At 58.0% G+C, this 22049-nt stretch overlaps 2 protein-coding genes across 6 annotated transcripts; one reads left to right on the top strand and one right to left on the bottom strand.

Annotated features, from left to right (window-relative positions):
- Nucleotides 1-785: 785 nt before the first annotated feature.
- Nucleotides 786-8211, top strand: PNKP (polynucleotide kinase 3'-phosphatase). Of its 2 annotated transcripts, none has more exons than XR_013825327.1 (17): nucleotides 786-895; nucleotides 1151-1314; nucleotides 1954-2000; nucleotides 2339-2644; nucleotides 3061-3140; nucleotides 3220-3277; nucleotides 3370-3477; nucleotides 3887-3958; nucleotides 4979-5027; nucleotides 5144-5214; nucleotides 5298-5390; nucleotides 5478-5574; nucleotides 5651-5712; nucleotides 5967-6243; nucleotides 6331-6392; nucleotides 6474-7284; nucleotides 8077-8211. XR_013825327.1 is itself a non-coding variant. In XM_079907995.1 (17 exons), exons 2-17 carry the CDS (start codon nucleotides 1164-1166, stop codon nucleotides 6589-6591), a joined length of 1572 nt encoding a protein of 523 aa, XP_079764121.1. In that variant the 5' UTR covers nucleotides 786-895; nucleotides 1151-1163; the 3' UTR covers nucleotides 6592-6646. The 2 variants fall into 2 exon arrangements, 1 of the variants encoding a protein (XP_079764121.1); XM_079907995.1 differs by lacking the exon at nucleotides 8077-8211 and having other exon boundaries at nucleotides 5967-6076; nucleotides 6156-6243; nucleotides 6474-6646.
- Nucleotides 7483-16651, bottom strand: PTOV1 (PTOV1 extended AT-hook containing adaptor protein). Of its 4 annotated transcripts, none has more exons than XM_079907998.1 (13): nucleotides 16209-16651; nucleotides 13164-13301; nucleotides 12945-13027; nucleotides 12819-12876; nucleotides 12630-12737; nucleotides 10966-11121; nucleotides 10353-10439; nucleotides 10195-10268; nucleotides 10060-10117; nucleotides 9793-9897; nucleotides 8050-8247; nucleotides 7894-7964; nucleotides 7483-7611 (listed from the first exon to the last, which is right to left on the bottom strand). In XM_079907998.1, the coding sequence occupies exons 1-12, from the start codon at nucleotides 16377-16379 to the stop codon at nucleotides 7953-7955; spliced, it is 1248 nt and encodes a 415-aa protein (XP_079764124.1). In that variant the 5' UTR covers nucleotides 16380-16651; the 3' UTR covers nucleotides 7483-7611; nucleotides 7894-7952. The 4 variants fall into 4 exon arrangements, with proteins under 4 accessions (XP_079764124.1, XP_079764125.1, XP_079764123.1 ...); XM_079907999.1 differs by lacking the exon at nucleotides 16209-16651 and adding an exon at nucleotides 16046-16118; XM_079907997.1 differs by having other exon boundaries at nucleotides 10195-10439.
- Between the last annotated feature and the right edge of the window lie 5398 nt (nucleotides 16652-22049).

The following is a 22049-nucleotide window of genomic DNA, read 5'->3' as shown; positions in this document are numbered from 1 at the left end:
CCAAATTAGCAGCGTCTCATTGCTTCTCAGTGCAACGCTGGAAATTGGACTCGTCCCCATTTTACGAACAAGAAAAGAGAGGTTCATGGGGTGGGAGGAAGGATTCCATTCCTTCCTCGTATGATCGTGGAGTCCCAATCTTCAGGGCTTTGAGTGTTGGGATCGGAATAGTTTAATGAGTCAGTCTCCTGAGCCCACATAGTGCGCAGGAAAGCCAGGAACCTCCAGCTGAGGCCGGGAGTTTTCTGACTAACGTAAGACAGCTGGAGGTTAGAGAACAAATGGCTCCTGGTCCGAAGATGTAAACGCGGAATCCCCATGTCCCATCAGACCACCACCAATGGAATGCTAACAACAGACAAAACTTAGGGCAAACTATCACCTAGACACTTTTATAAGTTATTTACATGTACTACCTCATTTAATCTTCCTAGTAACCCCACAAAGTGGAAACGATTATCCCCACACTGTAGATGAGAAAACTGCAGCATCCAGGGTAGGGTTGCTGTCGGGGCGGGGTTTCTTCGACTGACAATAATCGTAACGAGAATCTCCTCCCGCTATAACTGTCTCCGGCAAAGGGAATGAAAATTAGAGTTCAACGTGGAAAGAGGAAAAAATGTGTGAACAGGGAATCTACCCCCCCTACTGGCCTGCGTCTCATACTGCATCAGGAGAGACGAAGGTCAGACCAGCGGAGGGACCTTAGGAGCACTGTATCTGGGAAAGGGCGGGGCTTACGGCAGGCGGAGCCAAATGCCCCGCCCACTTTGATAGGACGAGCCATTTCCGTCCGCGGAGAAACAGAGGCAGCAGCCGGCCGAGTTGCGAGCAGAGCGCCTCCGGCAGGCCCTCCCTGGTCGGAACCGGCGAGTGAGCCAAGCGGCGGGCAAGGGTGAGCGTGCGGCCGAAGCGAGTGCGCGAGAGTTTCTCGGCCTTTGCCGTGGGAAGTTGGAGTCCGGGGTCCCGGAGGGAAGGAGTGGGGCGTTATCGCCTGGGAAACGGCGCGAGCCCCAGGCCAACGAGTGGGTGGGATTTCCGGAGCCTTTAGCTGATGAAGGGAATTTCTGGTGTAGCGAGCGAGAGGAGGCGGGACTTCCTTTAGCAACTGAGGGCTGCCACTCAAACCTATTTACCTACTTTCCTTTAGGCCGGCTCCCAGGATGGCCAGGGTGGAGGCCCAGGGCCGCCTGTGGCTGGAGAGCCCCCCTGGGGGAGCGCCTCCCATCTTCCTGCCCTTGGGTGGGCAAGCCCTGGTGCTGGGCCGAGGACCCTTGACGCAGGTTACCGACCGGAAGTGCTCCAGAAACCAAGGTGGGCAGGGAGGAGCCTGAGCTGGAGGGGGTGTGGTCCGCTTCAGGAGCGGGAACACAGTCAATGGGAAAGGTAGTCCAGGAATTGCGTGGTGCAACCAGTCCTGAAGTTGGTAGGTGGCATGTGGGGAGCACAGGAAGAAAAAGGTTGTGCTTGACCTGGAACTAGCCAGACACCTTGGGCGGGAGCGGATGGAGTCAATCCCGAGACACTTTGTCACTGGGCAGAGGATACTCACAGGCCACCGGGAAGGCTTGAATCAGGCCACGACCCTTGTCAAGGAGAGAGCCGATCCTACGGAGAAAAGTGCATATTGCTAAGCAGAGATGGGTGGTAGAGGGCCAAGCCCAGAACCTGCATCTTGCCAAGGTCTGCGTTGTCAAGGAGAAGCCAATTCTATACGGAAAAATACCTGCCCTGCCCCTAGGCGAGGACCAGTGACACAGGCAGTCGTTAAGGCCTTTATCTGGGTACTGCATGTCAAGGAGTGAGCCAATTCTACTTAGAAATAAACTGATTCCTCCTGCCGGATGGGTGCTGTAGCCCCATACTGTGATTTGAAGCTGGCCATGCTCCCCAGTAAGGAGGGAAGCAGTCACACAAGGATTCAAATCCTGACTCCACCCCCTCAATCCTCAGTGGAGCTGGTCGCTGACCCTGAGACTCGGACGGTGGCAGTGAAACAGGTACCAGTTCGTTAGCAAGGGGCCTGGGGGTGGAGTGGGGGTGGGGGGTGTGGAGAATCGCTACCCAGCGGGGAACAGGCCCAACTGGGAAAATCTGATTCTGGGAGGGGAACAGGTGTGCCTGTTTCAGTGGGGTAAACATCCATACCCATTTAAATTGGGTAAGACTGGATGCTTATAACCTTCCCAGAGCCCTGATTGGTGGTACAGGGTGAGGAGGCGGGACTTAGGGGTCTGATTGGCTGGTGGAGAAAGGCGAGTCTTTTTCCGGGTTATTTGATTGGAGGAGGTTGCCGCTGGGGGTGGAGCCAGTTCCAGTCCTCCCTCTCTCTCTACAGCTGGGAGTTAACCCCTCAACTGCCGGGACTCAGGAGCTGAGAACAGGGTTGGAGGGTTCTCTGGGGGTGGGGGACACGCTGTATTTGGTCAATGGCCTCCACCCGCTGACCCTGCGCTGGGAAGAGGCTCACACGCCAGAATCCCAGCCAGACACTCCACCAGGCACCCCTCCTGTGGCCCCGGAGGAGGAGGAGGAGGAGGAGGATGAACAGCAGAAAAAGCGGATAAGGAAGTCATCCCCTGGCTGGGAGAGCTTCCAGAAGCTGCTAGTGTTCACGGCACCTGGTGTGAAGCCCCGGGGCAAGGTGAGGCCCAAGCTGAGCGCTGAGGGAGCACAGCCCCTTATATGCAGTTAACACCCAAACAAAACTTAGCTCCTGTTTGGATTTTCCTGACTCTTGCCGTCCGAGGTGAAAAAGGCCAGGGGAAGAGGCTGGGTCGGATATGAAACCCATTTTAAAGATTGGAATACTGAGGGGCTCCGGAGGAATAGGAGATAGTAGAGTGAAGATTTCACTGTCTGAACTCAGTGTCCGAGATACATCTTTGCTGTGCCTTGTCCTTACCTAAGATGTGTAGGCCCGCTGTGACTCAGTTTCTCCATCTGTAAGGGGTGGGTGGTAATAGTCCCCAGCTTGCAGGGTCGATGTGAACCAGCCTGTGAGTGAGGGGGATCAGAGGTGTAACAGTGCCGTTCTTCCTCTTTTCTGGGTAACGCCAGGTGGCCAGTTTTGATCTGGATGGGACCCTCATCACCACACGTTCTGGGAAGGTCTTTCCCACTGGCCCCAGTGACTGGAGGTGATAAGAGACAAGAGGAAGGGGTGGGTGAGGTGCACTCCGGGCCCCACGTCACGTTGCTCTTCCACGCCCGCCCTAGGATCTTGTACCGAGAGATTCCACAGAAGCTCCGGGAACTGGCTGCCGAGGGTTACAAGGTGTGTGTGCGCGTGCGCGCGTGGTGGCGGGTTCACAGGGCAGGTCCGGGCCTGATGAGGAGGGCGCCGGCTGACACCTGTCCGCTTCCCAGCTGGTGATCTTCACCAACCAGATGGGCATTGGACGCGGGAAGCTGCCAGCGGAGTTGTTCAAGGCCAAGGTGGAGGCTGTGGTGGAGAAGCTGGGGGTCCCCTTTCAGGTATGGCTGTAAGGGAGGCTGAAGGGCTATGTGGAGGGACAGAGACTCTGAGATGGGGGCGGTGGGGGGGGAACCTGGTAGGTGAGGGGGCCAGGCACAGGGACCCAGAGAGAGGGGAACAGAGACAGTGAGATGGGACAGAGGAGGGAACAGAGACCCAGGGAGAAGGTATGACATGGTGAGCCAGTTGGAGAGGTGGGGGGAACAGAGACCCTGGGTGAGTGGGGTGTGGGCCCCAGGTGGGGTTATGCTGACAAACCCATTGTAAGTGGCAAGTTCCAGGGCACCGGGCGCTCTCCTTGGATTGGTGAGGTTCTGGGTAGCATCCTTGGGACCCATGTGCCCTTGAAGGACTCTGGGTGCTGGAGGAGGAGCCAAGGATGGTGTCTAACCTCTGCCCCACCCACAGGTCTTGGTGGCCACGCACGCAGGCTTGTACCGGAAGCCGGTGATCGGCATGTGGGACCACCTGCAGGGGCAGGTGAGCTTCGGACTCCCAGTGGCTCTCCTCCCTCTGCGGCCCCTTGCTCTCTGCCCTGCCTCCCCACTCTGGGTCTCTGGTGCATGACCTTCCTCTCATCCCCTACCCTAGCCTGGCCTTCTCAGTTCCTTTGCTGTCGTGTCCTAGTGTTGATACGTGAGGCCGGTGCTCACAAACTGTCAAAAACAGTGGTGGAGAGAGAAGTCGCTCATGGATCCATTCATTCGTTTGGGTGTGCGTTTGTTCTGAAGTTCAGCAGCTTCTTGAGCTGAAAATATTAGTGAACAAGACAAACCTGCCTGCTGCCAGATCAGGGAAGGTGCATTGACAGATATGTGGAATAGCAGAGTGCGGATAAGGCAGGGTGTTGCTTTATCTACGGAGCTCAGCGAAATCCTCTCTGAGGTGCCCTTGAGTAAAGATACAAAGCTGCTGAGGGAGGGAGCCATGTGTGTATCTGAGGGAAGAGTGGTCCAGGTAGGAGTAACGCCAAGTGCAAGGGTCCTGAGGTGGGACCGAGCCTGGTGTGCTCATGGGCAGTGAGGAGGCCCGTGTGGCTGTACCTGAGCGGGTGAGGGGGAAAGTGAGGGGTATGAGGTCAGAGAGCAGGGGTCAGGCTCTCAGGCTTCGTGGGCCACAGTGAGGTGGCCACCGGGAGGATTGGGAGGAGAGCGTCCGGAGCCGCGGTAAGTGGGAACTTGCGCCCTCTGGCGGCCGTTTGGGGAACAGACGGGCGAAAGTGGAAGCCGGGAGACCCGGAAGGAGTGACCGAATATTCTAGAGACGTGCTGCTGGCCAGGATCGAGTTGGTGGTGCCGGCAAAGGGGGTGAGAAGTGGCCGGAGGGCGGGGCCGACAGGATTCACTGATGGATTGGGTGTGGAGCATAAGAGGTTAGAGATAGGCCTCCTGTGGGGCACAGACCAAGCTGAGCATCCGGCAGGCCCCGTTAGTGCCCTGGGGGGACAGATGTGTGAATAGGTTCTTTACTGCCAGTTGTCTATCACCTGTCCCTCCCCAGGCCAACGAGGGCGTGCCCATCTCCATCGGGGACAGCGTCTTTGTGGGAGGTAAGGGCCTGGGGGTGGGGAAATGTGTGGGTCCGCAGGGCTGATGCAGGTAGGCTGGGGACCCCTGTCCCCAAGGTTCCTGGTGGAGACGGGTTTGTATCCTCCATGTGTTCCAGATGCAGCTGGACGCCCAGCCAACTGGGCCCCTGGGCGCAAGAAGAAAGACTTCTCTTGCGCTGACCGCCTGGTGAGGCTCGCTCTACCCTGTCCCTGCCCACCCCACCCCCCAGCCCAGCCACTACCCAGTCTGATGTGTGCCCTTGCCCCCAGTTTGCCCTCAACCTGGGCCTGCCTTTCGCCACGCCAGAGGAGTTCTTTCTGAAATGGCCCATGGCCCGCTTCGAGCTCCCAGCCTTTGACCCGGTGAGGCCCGTGGGGCGGGCTGGGGGCAGAGTGGGGGACATGCAGGGATGGGGAGGGCGTCTCGCTCATCATGTCTGCCCCTCCCAGAGGACCGTCTCCTGCTCTGGGCCTCTCTGCCTCCCCGAGTCCAGCTCCCTCTTAAGCTCAGACCCCGAGGTGGTTGTCGCCGTGGGATTTCCTGGGGGTGAGACTCCTGCCCCTCAAAAGCCCCAGCTCTGCTCCGACTTCTCAGGCCCCCACTAATGCTGCGCCCTTCACAGCTGGGAAGTCCACCTTCCTCCAGGAGCATCTCGTGTCGGCCGGATACGTCCACGTGAACAGGGTAGGACATCCGCAGCCCCTCCGCCCCCACCCCCGAGAGCTGTCCTCTAGGTCTCTGCTCCCCTCGCATCTGTCCTTCTCTTTCTGGCTCTGCCCCCTGCCCCCAGGTCCTCTCTCCAGGTCCCTGCCCCCCTCTCCCTGCCTTTCCCCGCTACCCTGGATCCCTAACCCCTCTGTCTCTGGGTCTTCCTCTCTGGTTCTCTGTCCCCCTGGGTCTCCTGGCCCCCATCCGTGACCTCTTTCTGGGTCCCCCAGGACACTCTGGGCTCATGGCAGCGCTGCGTGACCACGTGCGAGGCGGCCCTGAAGCAAAGGAAACGGGTCGTGATTGACAACACGAACCCGGACATCCAGAGCCGAGCCAGGTACCGGGGTCCCAGGGGCGGCCTCTGTAGGGTGGGCCCCGGGCCCTTTGCCAGCCCCCCACTTCCCCGGCCCCCACAGGTACATCAAGTGTGCCCGAGACGCAGGCGTCCCCTGCCGCTGCTTCCTCTTCAGCACCACCCTGGAGCAGGCACGCCACAACAACCGGGTGAGCCGGCCTCCGCCTCCCCAGCCCCCCACAACATCCCGCCCGCCCCCCACCCCCTCGCCCCAGCCTGACCTCCGCCCCCCGCAGTTCCGGGACATGACGGACTCCTCTCACATCCCCGTGACCGACATCGTCATTTACGGCTACAGGTAGGCGCCGCGGGCGGGGAGGGACGCCAGGTTGAGCCTGTACGTTGGGCCTCACCTCCACCCACCACCCTCTGCCGCCAGGAAGCAGCTCGAGGCCCCCACGCTGGCCGAAGGCTTCTCCGCCATCCTGGAGATCCCGTTCCGGATCCACGTGGCGCCGCAGCTCGAGCGGCTGTACCGCCAGTTCTCAGAGGGCTGAGCCAACGCCCACCCCCACCTGCTCCCCACCCCACAATAAATGCTGTTTTTCTTCATGTTTGACCAGCATTTTGCTCCCAGCCGGGCTGGGAGCACAGACCCACCGGCCTGGTCTCCCAGGAAGGCACTGCTGGCAACTTTGCCTCAAACTAAACCCTCAGCCCACCTTGGGGACAACTGCATCTCGCGGACGGGGGTTTCGGCTTCTCCAGCCTGCGGCTGCTGGCGCTCCAGATGGGCGCCAGGGCATCCTGGCTGGCAGGGCCCGAGTGGAGTTCGCTGCACGCAGCTGCCAGCTGCAGAGCAAGCCCGGAGTTTTAGCAAGACTGACCCGGGGCCAAGAGCTGGAGCTCCGATTCCGTGAGAAACGAGGTGCTCTGCATGCTGGACTTGAACCCCAGGGCTATGGCCTGGACCTGCAGCAGCGAGGGGCGCCTGAGAGCCCGGCCAGGCCTGCCGCGTGCCACCAGTGCCAGAGGACTGGAACCGGCCTGGCATTGCCTTGTGTTTGCTTCCAGCTAAGTGAGGCTTGTGGAACCCGCAGGACAAGGAGGGCAGCCTGGCAACGCCGGGAGTCGGGGGATGGACCCCAGGAGCAGCCGGCCAGCTGTGGAAAGACTCTGGAAGACACGGCCCAGCAAGCACCTTGCAGACCTGGCAGCTCCGTGAACTGCAGCTTCCCCTCCTGGCTCAGGTGACAGTGATCTCAGAGGTGACCCCTCTCCTGAGAATGGTAGAAATGCACACTCCCAGGCCTCAGCCGTGTCAACACTCGGGGGTGGGCCCAGCCATCAGCCCCCGGGGACGGCACTCGGGTCTGAGGACAGCTGCTGTTGGGAGGGGCCTGGCCTCTCCCGAGCCAGGGTGCCTGGACAGAGCACAGTGGCCAAAGGGCTTTTAAAAGGTTTTATTGGGGAAACGTACAAGGGTGGGGACTGTCCTTGGAGATATCTCAGGACGCTGTCCTCCATCTCACTGGGCAGTTGCAGTCCCCACAGGCCTCTGCTCAGAAGCATCTGACCTGGGGGCAGGGGGCATAGTGGGAGGGACTGGACAGGTGAGGCTCCAGGGCCCCGGGCACAAGAAGAGCCTCTCCCTGCCCTCCCTGCCCCTGACTGGAAACTCCTGCTCCTGTCGCCGCCTGGTGGGGAGCGGGGCTGGAGTTTCCCAGGAGGCCTGGGACCATGGGTGATGTGCGTGCCTCTCTCTCTGCTCTGGTCTTCTCAAGGCTAGGGTCACACTACTTCCCGAACCCCAGGCAGTTCCCAGGGTCCATCCTGTCCTTGGCCCAGCTTCCACTCACCAGTCTCGGCGGGGCCTCGTCCGTGGCTCCTGGAGAGGCCCAGCCCGGCGGGGTGGCCCCTACCCCCCCATCTGTGCGAGAGGAAGCCAGGGAGGAGTCAGCGCGGGGTGGGGTGGGGGGGAGGGGACCGAGGCCCCGGCAGCGGCGCTCGCTCACCCCACGCTGCTGCTGCTCCTGCTCCAGGTTCCGCTGCAGGACCTGCTGCTGATTGGCGATGACGCGCCGGATGCCGTTGACGAAGTTGCTCTGGTCGTGGGGGATGAGGCCAATGAAGATCTTCTTCTCAGAGGAGTACAGGAGCATGAGCACGCGGATCTCGCACGAGGCCTTGTAGGAAAAGTGCACGCAGCCGGCCTGGCGGTGTGGAGCACAGTGTCACGGGCGGGCCCTCAGCGCAGACGCTCCTCCCCATTGAGACACGGGCGCAAACCGCACGGGTCAGCGCCCTGGCAGACGGGCACCACGGAGCACGCTGGGCCTTCCCAGCTGCCGTCCTCAGCCCTGTCAACACTCCCACAGGACACCAGAGGTGCCTGCGCAAGGACCAGTGAGTGGGCTCTACAGCTGAGCCCAGGAGGCTGCCCGACGAGCTCCAGCGAGACTGTGGCCCCCACGCCGGCCAGCCAGTACCCAGGGTGCCCACGGGACCAGCCACGGCCGTGACCGCGACCACGCAGGAAGGCCGCGGCGGGGGAGAAACACCAGGGGCCAATCTGGCCCCAGGAGGCCGGGCACCAGGGCTCCGTCCACTCTGCGACCCCCGGGCCAGCTGAGGGCGGGGAAGCTGGGCGGCACTGATCCACTGCGATGCCGCCGTCACCGCGGCTTGGGACATGGCTCAGCGTCACAGCGACCGCAGTGCCGACAGGCACCAATCGCTCCCTGACGCCTTTCACAGGATCCTCTCTCCAGGGCCCAGGGGTCACCGTCCCCATCTTACAGGTGAGCAAACCCAGGCTGAGAGCTCGGGGACTCGCAGGCCCCCAGAGCCAGAAGGGGTTATGCCTGCCCTCGGGCCTGTGTGCCACTGCAGGGGCCAGTGCTGACAGGCATCGAGGAGGAAGCCCCTCACAGCACCCCCGAGCCAACAGCCGAGGGAAGCCCGAGTGCGCCGAGGGAGCACCGGCCATGTCCTCGAGGCCTTAGTTTCCCTGAGGGAATCCTGCTTTTAAACTCTTAAATAACCAGCCCCTCAAATGCACAGTGGCACAGCCATGATGACTTCGGCTGACTTAGAAACATTACGCTAATTCGAGGACAGCTATGACCTGGTACAGCAAACACCCACAAAGCGGACACAGACAGCTGCGGCTTCAGAAGCACGAGGGCCAAGCTCCTCACTTCACAGATGGAGAGACCGAGGCCCGCAGAGAGGGGAGAACTGGCCAAGGCCCACCAGCAGGTGAGCACCAGGGGCTTTCAGAGCTCGCTCCGGCTGGAGGCAGGCAGATACCCTGCCTGGTGAGGGCCTTGGGAGCCTCAGGTTTTCCACCCTGTCCCAGGGGAAAGGAGCAAGAGGAAGGCGGCAGGTAAGAACCTGGGAGCAGAGTCGACGCATGGGGTGATGTCAGCCTCAGCTGAGTAAACCCAGACAGAGCAGGGGGGGACAGCCCCGGGGGCCCAAACCAGACTTGGTCCAAGTTCCCGCCCAGCACTTGCCAGCACAGCCTCCGAGCCTCAGTTTCCCCATCTGTAAAATGGGGTCAGGATGGCCCAGAGCCCCAGGGGAGCCAATGTCCAGGCACAGAGCCAACACGCCTTCCCCACGGCTACCATCACACCCGGCCAGTTTTGGGGAATCGTCCGCTCTTAATCTCATTTCAGTTTTTAAACACCAAGCGGCTCTGGCTCTGTCTGTCCCACCATCAGCCCGGCCCTGGGCCCCACCAGCCCACTCACAAAGCCGTTGTCCATGATCCGGCACAGGCTCTTCAGCGTCTCCAGGTCCTTGGTGAAGTGGAACTGCACCAGGCGGGAGTTCCGGAAGAGCGGCACCAGGGTGGTCTGCAGGGAGGCCCCGAGGTGGCTGGGCCAGGCGCCAGGGCCCCGCAGCCCCTCATGGCCACACGTCGGCAGGCCCCGCCCCGCCTACCGCCACTTGCTGGACAGGCAGCCTCCCCCAGGGCCCCAGGGTCGCGGCAAGCCGAGTGCCCCTCCCCCACTCACCAGCAGCTGCTGCGGGATGAGCTGCATGTACAGCTTCCGCGGCCACTGCTCGGTCCTCCTGCAGGGATGCGGGGACGAGGGTCAGGAGGCCAGGTCTCACCGAGACGCCGCCGCCACCCCCTGCCCGACACTCACAGGATCTCCCCTTGGTTCACGTAGATGTGCGACGGCAGCCACCTCTTAGACCGACTGTTAGGCTCAGGCCTGGGCTTTTGGGGGGTAAGAAGAGGGGAGCCGTCAGGAGTGGGAGGATGCCCTGGTCCTGAGGTCACCCAGGCCCGCCCAGGGCTCACCTCCTGCCACTCCATGACTCCACTCCATGCCAGGAACTTGTTGTTGACCATCTGGACAGGGCCCGCGACGCCACCAGGTCCCACTGCCTGGGGAGGAGACAGGTGGGCTGGTGCCCCAGGAGTTCCCCAAAGAACGCTGCCCAGACCCCTCCACGCCCCCAGTCCGTCAGTCCCAAGCTTATCTACCTGCTGCCCCCAGGGCCCAGCCTGGCCCGGCCCGGCCTCTAGTCTGCCCACAGGCCCAGAGGATTCCCCAGAGCGGGCCCTGCCCCTCACAGCACACCCCATGCCCTGGGCCAAGCCCCCGCCATCAGCCTGGGGGACATGGCTCACAGGGTCTGCCTCTAAGAACTGGGCGGCTGTATAACTTGCCACACAAACTGGGACACTTTTGGGTGAAGGGGTCACTGAAGAGCTGGTAAGGTGTGAGCCAGGATTTGAGGTCACCCTCCTGCCACGAGTGTACCCTCCTGCCACGAGTGTGCCCGCCTGCCCATCCGCCTCCCTGCTCCCCATGGGCACCCCTCCTGCCGGGAACCACCCTGTCAGACCCCTCGACCCCCTCACCCTTCAAAGCCTCAGACACGTGTGGCGGCCGGGCCCAAGGGCACACCTGTTTGCGGGTGGTGATGACCTGCCGGATGGCATTGACGAAGCCGCTCTGGTCGTAGGGGATGAGGCCCATGAAGATCTTCTTCTTGGACGAGTACAGGAGCATGAGCACGCGCACCTCGCAGGGGGAGATGTGGGGGAAGAGCATGCAGCCCGCCTGTGGGTGGGGGTGGGGAGGGAACGATCATCACGGGACAGAAATCCTCAAGGTTAACACCAGGACCCTAAATGACTGGTGTGTAGCCAGAACATGTCGTTCTGGGAGCCTGTGAACGTGCACCCTGGTGTCCCCCCCCACCGTGACTCTGGGGTCATGTGCCGGGTGAGGGTCCTGAGAGGGCTCCACCTGCCGCCCACGTGCCCCGAGGTCATCCCTGTCCTGCGGAGTTTGCTGCTGGGCCCCGCTGACAGAGGCCACCAGGCCCGGGGGTTAAGAGCACAAACGCAGGACCAGACTGCCTGGGAGTAACCCTGGCTCTGCTACCTCCTAGCTGTGTGACCTAAGGCAGGTCACCCCTGGACCTCAGTTTCCCCACGTGTAAAACAGCACAACAACGGCGCACAGAGTAAGCGCCACATAAACGCTCATTACACAAGATGCTACTGCCTCCTTGGTGGGACTGCGGGAGAGCCTGAGCCTCACAGACGTCCCCACCTGGGGTGTCTAGACAGTGGGGCATGCGCGTTCTCAGCCCCGGGGTCCGCTGGCTCAGGGACCCCACCCCTGGCCTTCCTGGACCCACGTGCGGTCGGCCCTCCCGGAGCATAACCGGACAGGCCATGGAGGGCGCATGCTGAGGTCCACCTTCCCTGCAGCCTGCGAGCCCCAGGCTCCAAGCAAACGGTGCTGAATGAAGGGGTGACCGGGCAGGCAAGAGACCCCACACCAGTCACAACCCAGAAGAAAAGGGGATCGCCCAGGCACTGAAGGGCAGCACACAGCGCCCCCCCGGAGGCAGCAGCCAGGAGCTGGAGGGTGGTCTGTCCCAAAGGGGACCAGGAAAGGGAGAGGACCCCAGAGCTGAGTCCTCCAGGCCAACGACCTACTCCCACCTCAACCCAACCCTTTCCCAGTACCTGCCGTCCCACAGCCGGAGCCCTGGGGGGTGGGGGCAGCGGCTGAAGCCTGGGCCCAGACCTGAGTGGCTTGCAGGGACCACGCCTACCATGTCCTGTGTCTGAATCCCCAATTTAACAATCTCTCCAGCTTGCACCTCCTGAGCACTCACAACGCCCTCAAGTCACCGCCTCAAGTGCTTTACTCACTCCTCCCAGTGGCCCCAGGACCGCAGATGAGGAAACTGAGTCCCAGCAGACCATCTCCACTGCTGGCTCCCTCTTTCCTCCAGGCCACCCCGAAATGCCAAGTCCCTGCCATGTGCAATGGCCCCAACAAGCTCCTGGGTCCCAGGAGGGCTGGCCCAGGCCTCTCCCTTCGCTCCCGCGCCCGGGGGTGGCTCCAGCTTGTCCGGGAGGCTGGCTGGGCTCCTCTGCTCTCCAGGGACAGGGATGCCCCCAGGAGAGGTCACCCGGACCCTGCCACCTGCCTTGGGGTTGTCCCAGCAGAGCTCTGCCTCCCGCCGTACTTGGTCACCACGGTGCTTCCAAGGGGCCCTTCTCGCCCTGTCCCCGCCCATCTGCCCCCAGCACCCCCGCCCCACTCACAAAGCCGTTGCCCATGACGCGGCAGAGGCCCTTGAGAGAGTCGCAGTCTCTGTTGGTGAAGTGGAACTGCGCCAGCTGGGAGTTGCGGAACAGGGGGCCCAGGGTGGTCTGGGGGCGACAGGGGACAGCTGGGTCAGGGCCAGGCGGGTGCTCTGGGGCCAGGGCGGGCAGCAGAGGGTGGGGCCTCACCAGCAGCTGCTGCGGGATCAGCTGCATGATCAGCTTCTGCGGCCACTGGTCGGTCTCCCTGCGGGAAGAAGAGGGTCAGGGGAGCGGCCCTGCCACCCGCCCGCCCGCCCCCTGCCCACCACTCACAGGTTCTCGCCCTGGTTCACGTAGGCCTGGCAGGGGAGGGCCCGCTTCAGCTTCGCCGTGGAGTCCGAGTAGGGCCTGCGCTTCTGTGGTGGGAGCGGAGGGGTCACTGGACACAGCCCGGGTGCCCAGGCCTGCCCCCACCTGCAGGGGCAGAAGGGACCCCGGGGCCAGCCCCCAGCCCCCCGCAGACTCACAAGAGGACCTGACGTGGACGCTCACCTCCTGCCACTCGAGGACGCCGCTCCAGGCCAGCAGCTTGTTGCTGAGCCGGTGTTCACCCACGGCCAGGCCCCCGAGGGCGAGCCCAGGCGAGGAGGGCCCGATGGGACCCAGGGCCCCGAAGACCCGAGCACCTTGCTGTGGCAGAGGGGGTAGGGAAACTGAGGCTGAGGGGCCCGCTAGGGGAGCTGTCCCCCACATACCCCAGAAGGGACATCCCAACATTGAGACCCCGATCCCCAGCTGCGAAACCCCCAGGGCCATCTCCAACCCCTTTCTCCCAGGGTTGAGACCCTGAGTGGCTGACCCCCCGTGTCCTTTTCCTGCTGCCACCCCAGGACGCTTCCCCGCCCCAAGGCTACTTGTCACCTCAACACTGGCCCATGCAGGGTCCCTGAAAGCTACCAGTTGCTTCCCCTTCCAGCCTTTGCTCCAGCTGTGCTCTCATCCTAGCGGGCCATCCCCCCCCACCACGTTCCTCAGGAGATGCTCCCCACTCATCCTCCCAGTGCTGATCAATTTTTGATTCCTCTATTGAGATAACTCAGAAGCAGCTCTCTGGGGGTCCAGAGCCTCCCTGAAGCTCCCCCCACGACACACAAGCCAGCCTGGGCTGTGTCTGTCTGTCTGGCACACTGGTTTGCCCCATCCCATCCAAGCTCAAAACCCTTCCAAAGCTCCCCCAGGCCCTCAAGAGAAAATCCAGGGACTCCCCTGGTGGTCCCGTGGTAAAGAATCTGCCTTCCAATGCAGGGGACGCGGGTTCGATCCCTGGTCGGCGAACTAAGATCCCACATGCTGCGGGGCAACTAAACCTGCGTGCCACAACTGCTGCGCACGCGTGCCTCAAACTACAGAGCCCATGCGCTCTGGAGCCCGTGCACAGCTAGAGAAGCCCGCGTGCCGCAACAAAATACCCCGCGTGCTGTGACTAAGATCCGGTGCAGCCGTAAAAATAAATAAGTAATTTAATTAATTTTTTAAAAAAATCAAAAAAGGAGAGAGAAAATCCAGACTCTCCTCTCTGGCTCCCGCCAACCTCCCCAGCCAGTTGCCCGCCTCCCCTAGCGCAGCCCAGGCTGCAGCCACATCAGGCTGACCACGGGGAGGCGGGAAGGAACCAGAACTCTCCAGGGAGGTGGGGACACATTTACAACAGAGAGCCTGACAACACCTGGAAGGGTCTCTCAAACACAACGTCTTGAGAGCATCTGCAAAACACCAGAAGTCCCAGCAATAAAGCCAAGGAAAGCTACACAATTTACTCACAAGGCACTCTCCAGTTATCTTTTTTTTAAACCCAAAACATCTCAAAGCAAACAAGGGAAGGCTTTGAAACAGCCTGACAGCAGGAAACCGGTGAAAACCCTCCTAATAGGTGCCTCCAGGCAGCAGAAAAAAAATGGTTGTTACTTTTCATTTCATTACTAATCAGTATTTTCCAAATTTCCTATAAAGCACACAGGTGTCTTCTGCCCCAGAATAACAACAGGCAGGAAAAACTGTATTTTGTAGGGGCTTAAAAAGCAAAATAAAAACCTGAGCAAGCACACTCTCCCCCTGGGCAGGAGACTCTGGGATTCAGGCAACCGTGAGAGATCAGGAAGAAGAGCAGAGAGCATCCTGGTGTAAGAACACGGTCGGAGCGTCCGAGACGGAGAAAGACTGTTGTAGCCCTGGGCGTGTAGGTTACCACAGCCAGAGCCCATAACGTCTGAGAAAACCAGTTAAATCACACACCTGGAGGAGACTTTGGGATCCAGGTGAACTCACTTTAGGGCCCAGTTAATGTGTGCACCAGGGACACCTGTTTAAACTCTGCTTGTGTCTGGAGGCCAGTCTGACTACGTTTTAACCGGGGTGTAAAAACCAGCGATGCTTAAGCTCAGGTCTCCCCGAAAGCAGGATGCGTGTCAAGGTGGAGGACCACGTTTAAGGGCTAGACCTACGTGCAATCCTAAAGGAAATCTCACATCTGGGCAGGTGTGTGTAAAATGCCTCCCACACCTGTTCTGGTGCTCACTGCATAGGAAGCCTATTTAGTACCTGGAAGAAGAATGAAAGCTTTAAGATGTACGTTTAAGGACCCAGGAGGCGCTTCTGAACAAGCAGACATGAACGCTAAGGAACGGAGAAGGCAATGGAGTGAAGGATGATGTTTAAGTTTAGGGAGGTGTTCCGAGTCCGGGTACCTGAATATAAGATCCGAGAAAACCTGTTTAAGGCTAGTGTGGAGCTGCCACAGCTCCCCGATACGCACAATGTTGGGGCAGGATATTTAAGAAGGAAGCTTGAGCGCCAGGTTAGGGTAAAACGCGCATCTGGGCAAGCGTATCACGGCTTGGCTGTGCGTGAAACGTCGGGATATGTAGATTTACAGCTCCAGAAAAACCTTAAGAGTTTTGACAAGTATGTGCATCTTTTAGGTCTCGGGAAGCATGTGTAACTTCGCGTACCTGCAAAGCTGGATGTTTATGTTTAAGATCTGGACTTACTTGGCCTACTGCCATCCGTAAGGGCATCCAACATCTGGGCGAGCGTGCAAATAAACCCTGGGCGCACACGCCACGGGCGCCGTACAGACGCGTGCGGGCCCGGGGAGAACGCCCCCGGGGGCAACACCTGGGCGCGCCAGTGCGAGACGCGGGGCCCTCTCGCCGCCGTCCCCCCAGCCCCCTCCCCCATTTCCAGATTTCCTGCCCGGAAAGCGAGCAACTTTCCAATTGGAAAAACAACAACGCACGCCGGCCGTCCGCCCGCCCCCCACCCCGCGTTTAAATCGGGTCGCGGAGTCAGCAGTAATTTGAGCCCTTCCCGCCCCCGTACCCCACCCTCGCCACCCCATCCCGAATGCGAAACAAAGGGGAGAGCCCGGCGCGTACCACCCAGGGGGGTTCACAGGGAAGCCGGCCCCAGGCGGGACCACCCTTCGGGTCACCGGAGAAACCCCCGAGGGGGGAGGCCGCGGACAAAGACGCCAGTCCGGGAAAGGGGCCGGCGGGGGCGGGGCTGTGGAAAGCTCTGGAAAAAGGGCGGGGGGCTCACCATGGGAGGGGCCGAGCGAGCCCGGATCCGCGGCGGCTGCGGGCCCCGGGGGCTGGCCGGCCAGGAGCGCGAGCGGGCGGCGCGCACCGTGAGGTGCCGCAGGGGGCGGCCGCGACCCCCGAGGGGGCCCCCAGCGCCGGAGCGGTGTGGGGCACGGCGCGGACGGACCATGGCTGGTGCAGGCCGAGCGAGCTGGGGGCTCCACCGACTGAGAGGCGCGGGCGCGCGGCTTAGGGGGAGACAGGCTGGGCTGTACCAAGCGTGGGGGACGCACCGCCGGAGACGGTCGCTGTGGCCAAACCACTGCGGCGAGCAGGGGAGTGCGGCGCGTACCAATAGCGTCCGCAAGGGGGCGTGGCCGGGGTGTACCAAAATAGGGCTGGGGGAGCCCCGGGAAAAGGGTGTGTGGGGCGGGGAATACGGCAATTGGAAGATACTATGGGTCGCTCGAGCACGGAGGGGAGGAACTGAGAGGACGTGAGAGAAACCACTTCAGGGGGGCGCGGCTGGAAACACAGACCGAAGGGTGACCGGAGGAGATGAACGTAGAGGGTGATACCAAGTGGGCTGGGGGGGGTGGCAGGGGAGACCGTGCCCCGAGACCCAGACCTGTGGAGCCGGGAGCATCAAGACATGTAAGGAAAAGGAGGAATAATAGGCCTAGGGGCCAGGGAACCTACCTAGAAGTTCGGGAATACGGGTCGTACAAGGCCTAAGGAGAGGACTTAGGGTTTGAAGACAGTGACGTGGCTAGGTGGGCAGGGGACCACAACTCCCAGCGGCCGCCGGGCGGCGTGGGCGGAGCCAGAAACCCCAGGAGACGCCGCCGGTCACAGCTGCGTGCCCATTGGTCCCCGGGCCCTAGGCTCCGCCTGCCTCCCTCTGCATCTCCTTGCCACTCGCCTCTCGGGGCCATTCATTGATTCGCTCATTCACTCAGCGATTAAAGGACTGCGTGTTCACTTACTAGTAGTTGTGTAAGATTTCCTGCTTCAATTTCCTTGTTTCTTAAATGTGGATAATAGCTAACCCTAAGATGGTTATGAGGATCATATGAGTTAATAAAGTATTAGGATCGGTATCTGGCACAGTAACGACCTAAATTGTAGTTTTTCTCCTTTTAAAATCATTATTAGTACCATTTCCAGTTCTGTGCTGGGCAACGAGTATACCGTGGTGACCAAACAGACCAGGTCCACTGGAGAAAATAAATAATCGCAGTTTGTGATAAGTGTTATAGAGAAAATGCACAGAAGGGTGGGATGGTGACCGTGAGAAGTCAGGAAAGTGACCTTTAGGCAGCCTGCAACTCCACATAGGCTGGAAGAGTGTGCTAAGATGAGGGAACAGCCAGGGCACAAATCCTGAAAGTGGAAGGAAAACAAGGGGGGCCAGTATGGCTGGAGCAGAGTGACAGTGGAGGAGAGCTGTGGAAGTGTAGTGTGGCCAGGTGCCACAAGCAGGGTCCTATAGCCTTGGGATGGAATTTGGATTTTAGTCTCACTTTGCTGGGGAACCAGCAAAAGGTTTTTTTACCAACGAAGGGACATAGTCTCATTTACATTTTAAACAAATCATTCACAGGATGCATAGAGTTATGCACACAATGTCACTACAAGTCTACAGAAGAAGCTGGGATCCAGAGTCACCTCTGAGGAGAGAAGGCAGCAGATGGAGTGGGGAAGGGTCACAGGAGTGGAAAGGAGACTCAGTTTATTCTTTTAGACTATTTGGAATTCTTCCCATATACAAATGTTGCCTATTGAAAAATAATTGTTGATATATTAACATCTTTTTTTAAGGATCCCTCTGGCTGTGTTGAATATAAGATTATAGGGGATAGTGGAGCAGGAGGGCAGAGAAGAGACTATGGCAATAATCCAGGTGAGAGGCACAGGTGGGCTGGATCGCAGGCAGGGTGGCCGCAGTAGAAGTGGTCACTTTCACAATTTATTTTCAAGCTGGAGCCGAAAGGACTTGTGCAGAGAGTGAATGAAAGAGAGGGGTGAAGAGATGCCAAGGTTTTTGCTTGTACAGAAGTGTCATTTTGTGAAAGGGAAATGACTATGGGAGGGGGGGGGGAGATGGAAATATCACTTGTTTCTATGAGGTACATTTAAGATGTTGACTGAACAATTTGGATAGGGGAGTCTGGAGATATAATTTCGGGAGCCTTCAGTGTTGGAATTGATGAGAATGAATGAGAGATCACGAGGAGGTGTGTGTGGACAAAGACTGGGACACTCCATCCCTTCAGAGGTCAGATCTATGAGGGGCAACTAGCAAATGAGAGGACAGACACATGAAATTTGAGGAGAAGCCCCAGGCAAGGTCATATTTCTCATCCTTGCTTGCCTGACCCACTAAGCTGCTTGCCCAAGGGTTTCCCAGGGCTGATGGTGCCCCAACCTGAGCCCCAAATCTGGCCTGGATTGTGGCCAAATAGGGAACCAGTGCTCACTGGACCCAGACTGCAAGTTTGATATCAACAGTTACCTCCAGAGCCCTGACAATGTCAGGACACCCCACCGCTGGCAGCCGGAAGGAGAAAGAACTGTAGGGGCAGAAGCCTCCTTCTCTTCCTTAATCTCCCTAAATCCTCAGTTCTCACCATTCTTAGCGGTCCAAGCCATTGTGATCTCTTGCCTAGGTAACAGCCTCCTAATTCTTGCCACCTTGACTCTCATTCCGCTAATCAAAACACTCCAATGGCTTCCCAATGCCCTTAAAATTAAATACAAACTCTTTCTCTAAAGCCCTGCATGGTGGGACCCCTACTGCTCTCTTCAGGCTGATCTCTTCTGTGCCCTTTCTGTCCTCCACCTAGTTGATGCCTTCCCGTCCCTCAGATCCCATCAGGACACATGTGTTGGTATGAATTCCTAGGATTGTCTAAGCATGGAGAAAGGTGTGCCAGGATACACTCCAGCATGAGCAAAATGGCAACATGTCAGAATGTGAAATGAAAACACAGGCTGAAATTCTATTAGTAATATTACAGTACAGCTCTCTGAAACCATCTAGCTTACCCAATTTGCCAGTTTGCAAGCCACTGTTCATTTATCTGTAAAACCTACCCAGCCTAGCTGGCTACTATTATGACAAAGCAATTCTGCTCCCATCTGTTAAGCTGTACACTTCCTGAGGAGTAGCTGTTACCAAACCTGTTTATGCCAGCCATGTTTAAGTTAATAACTTAACCCTATCAGATAAATGAAATATTAATGCAAGAGAGTTGTTTGTATGCAAAGCAGGTTGCCTGCATTAGAAAGAATAAAAGTGAGCTACTTAAAAAAAAAATAAAATGCTGCCAAATTAGATGCAAGCAAAGCAACCGTAAATGATTAAACGGAAAAGCTCATAAAAACCTAGGAAGGTCCAGCCTGCAGTTTGCTTGATAAGTGTCTTTAGGTTCTCAAGTCACTTTTTATTTTAAATAAATTTATTTATTTTTGGCTGCGCTGGGTCTTCGTGGCAGTGCATGGCCTTTCTCTAGCTGCGGCGAGCGGGGGCTACTCTTCGTTGCATTGCGCAGGCTTCTCATTGTGGTGGCTTCTCTTATTGCAGAGCTCGGGCTCTAGGCACGCGGGCTCAGTAGTTGTGGTGCACGGGCTTAGTTGCTCCGCGGCATATAGGATCTTCCTGGACCAGGGATCGAACCCTTGTCCCCTGCATGGGCAGGTGGATTCTTAACCACTGCACCACCAGGGAAGTCCCTCTCAGGTCACTTTTTAAAAAGAACTGGAAATGATAAATGACTTTGTGGTTTATGGGTGCAGTTTATACAAGCATGTGACGTTGTATGAGAACTGGGAGACGTATACTTAAAGAAAAGGTCTTGGGTACTTCCCTGGTGGCACAGTGGTTAAGAATCCGCCTGCCAATGCAGGGGACACGGGTTCGAGCCCTGGTCCGGGAAGATCCCACATGCCATGGAGCAACTAAGCCCATGTGCCACAACTACTAAAGCCCGCGCGCTCTAGGGCCCGTGTGCCGCAACTACTGAGCCTGCGTGCTGCAACTACTGAAGCCCACGCACCTAGAGCCTGTGCTCCGCAACAAGAGAAGCCACCGCAATGAGAAGCCCGCGCACCGCAACAAAGAGTAGCCCCCACTGGCCGCAACTAGAGAAAGCCCACACACAGCAACGAAGACCCAGTGCAGCGAAAAAACAACAACAACAAAAAGGTCTTGGTTCTACATAGAGGGAAGAGATGAATGTCTTTCTAAAATGTTCTTGATGAAAATAAAACATTTAAAGTGTTTAGACGTTCATTAATGCTATCTGCCATATTCTTCTAACTCCCCACTGGCCCAGCAATTGAAAGGATTGCACTTCCTGACCCCACTACATTTGAGTGGGGCCATGTAATTAATTCTGGCTAACGAGGTATGGGCAAAAATGACACATGTGAATTCAGTCTGGAGCATTTAATTACTGGTGCCAGACCAGAGCACTCTATGCCTTTCCCATGCCACTTGGCAATGTTTAAGATCTCTCAGCATGGGCTCCAAGCTGATCCTCGGTGTAGCGAGAGTGAGAATATCCACCTTTTCTATTTCAAGCCACTGCAGTTTGGGGGTTGTTTGTTATTGCAGCATAACCCAGCCTATCCTGACATAGAAATGTCCTTTTCAAATAATCCTGTTTAACCAATCTGATTGCTTTTACTGAAAGGGCAAGCTGGGAGTACAAATAGGTATGTATGTGGCACAGACAAGGACATGAAGACAACATGGACAAATAACACTTTATACTACAAAGTGGGAGTAAGGTGATCTCTATCTTGAAGTTTCTCTTTTGTTTGTTTTTGCAATTACAAAATAATGTTCTTAAAAATTAAGGGTCTGCCTGATACATACTCTTCAAGCTCTATACATTCTTCCTTAAGCTTTCTCATCATGATTTGTAATTATCTGTGTCTCCCACATTTGACTGGGAGCTTCTTAAGGACAAAGACCATGTCTGGCGTATTCACAGCTATATTCCAAGAACCCAGCACACAGCTCTCTGGGTCTAAGTGTACAACCCCCTAGAACACCCTCCACACCTCTAGAGAGGTTATGTAATGTGTTTACTCTCCCGTTTCCCCTTCCGGGGCGCACCAGGAAGCCACCTGTCCCAGCTTTCCCTGCAGTAGGAGGGGAAGATTGAGTTCTCACCTGTGGGAGCGTATGCATGAGCATCATGACGTCATGAGCGAGCGTCACTTCCGGTCCCAGGCCGGTAAGAGCCAGTGTTCGCTCCCCGTGCCCTTGCTCTATTGCTCTTTCCAGTGTTGGAGACTAAGGAGGGTTTGGTTATTGAATGGAAGCAGCAGGACCCCCGAGTCACTGTTGGAGAAGAGCCGCCAGAGGGAACAGCCTGACCCAGGCTATCATGGTGGGGCAGTGCCGGAGGGAGGTAAACCCTCTGTTAAACCAGTGAGATTTAAGGATTTGTTAACATAACATAGTCTGATCTGACCACACACACACACACACAGGGCTCTTTAATCCTATTTGTCTACCCACCACATGTGCTCTGTAGTCTGTAGTCTCCAGGCCTTCGTTTACACTGTCCCCTCTACCTACTGTGCCCTTCCCTTTAGTTGTACCTATCAAAGGATGACCCATAATAGCATGTACTTTTCATTAAGCATGAAACCGGGAGTTCTCATTCAATTCCCACAAGGACCCTTCAAGGTTGGCTTATGAGAGCCTCAACTTACAGATATGAGAGAACAGGGTCTGCAAGGTGAGCTCCCTGATTTCTTCCTGCCAACTACAGGAAGGCAGGGACCACACCTTTTCCCTGCCACAGCCCTAACCCCTACCAGGCTTCCAGTAAGTATTTCCCAA

This window comes from Stenella coeruleoalba, assembly GCF_951394435.1.
Source record: "Stenella coeruleoalba genome assembly, chromosome: 20".
In the NCBI taxonomy this organism is placed as follows: domain Eukaryota; kingdom Metazoa; phylum Chordata; class Mammalia; order Artiodactyla; family Delphinidae; genus Stenella; species Stenella coeruleoalba.
The sequence above is the reverse complement of the archived record's forward strand: the minus strand, read 5'-3'. Positions and strand labels throughout refer to the sequence as shown.

Bases quoted from the DNA above. Each gene is read 5' to 3' on its own strand.
- PTOV1 (XM_079907997.1), bottom strand. From the start codon at position 16,379: ATGGTCCGTCCGCGCCGTGCCCCACACCGCTCCGGCGCTGGGGGCCCC. The intron at 13,302-16,208 runs GTGAGCCCCCCG...CCTCTGCCACAG, and splicing joins CTCGCTCGGCCCCTCCCATG to CAAGGTGCTCGGGTCTTCGG. The intron at 9,898-10,059 runs GTGAGTGGGGGA...GCCTCCCTGCAG, and splicing joins TCATCCCGCAGCAGCTGCTG to ACCACCCTGGTGCCGCTCTT.
- PNKP (XM_079907995.1), top strand. From the start codon at position 1,164: ATGGCCAGGGTGGAGGCCCAGGGCCGCCTGTGGCTGGAGAGCCCCCCT. The intron at 3,278-3,369 runs GTGTGTGTGCGC...TCCGCTTCCCAG, and splicing joins TGGCTGCCGAGGGTTACAAG to CTGGTGATCTTCACCAACCA. The intron at 6,077-6,155 runs GTACCGGGGTCC...CGGCCCCCACAG, and splicing joins GACATCCAGAGCCGAGCCAG to GTACATCAAGTGTGCCCGAG.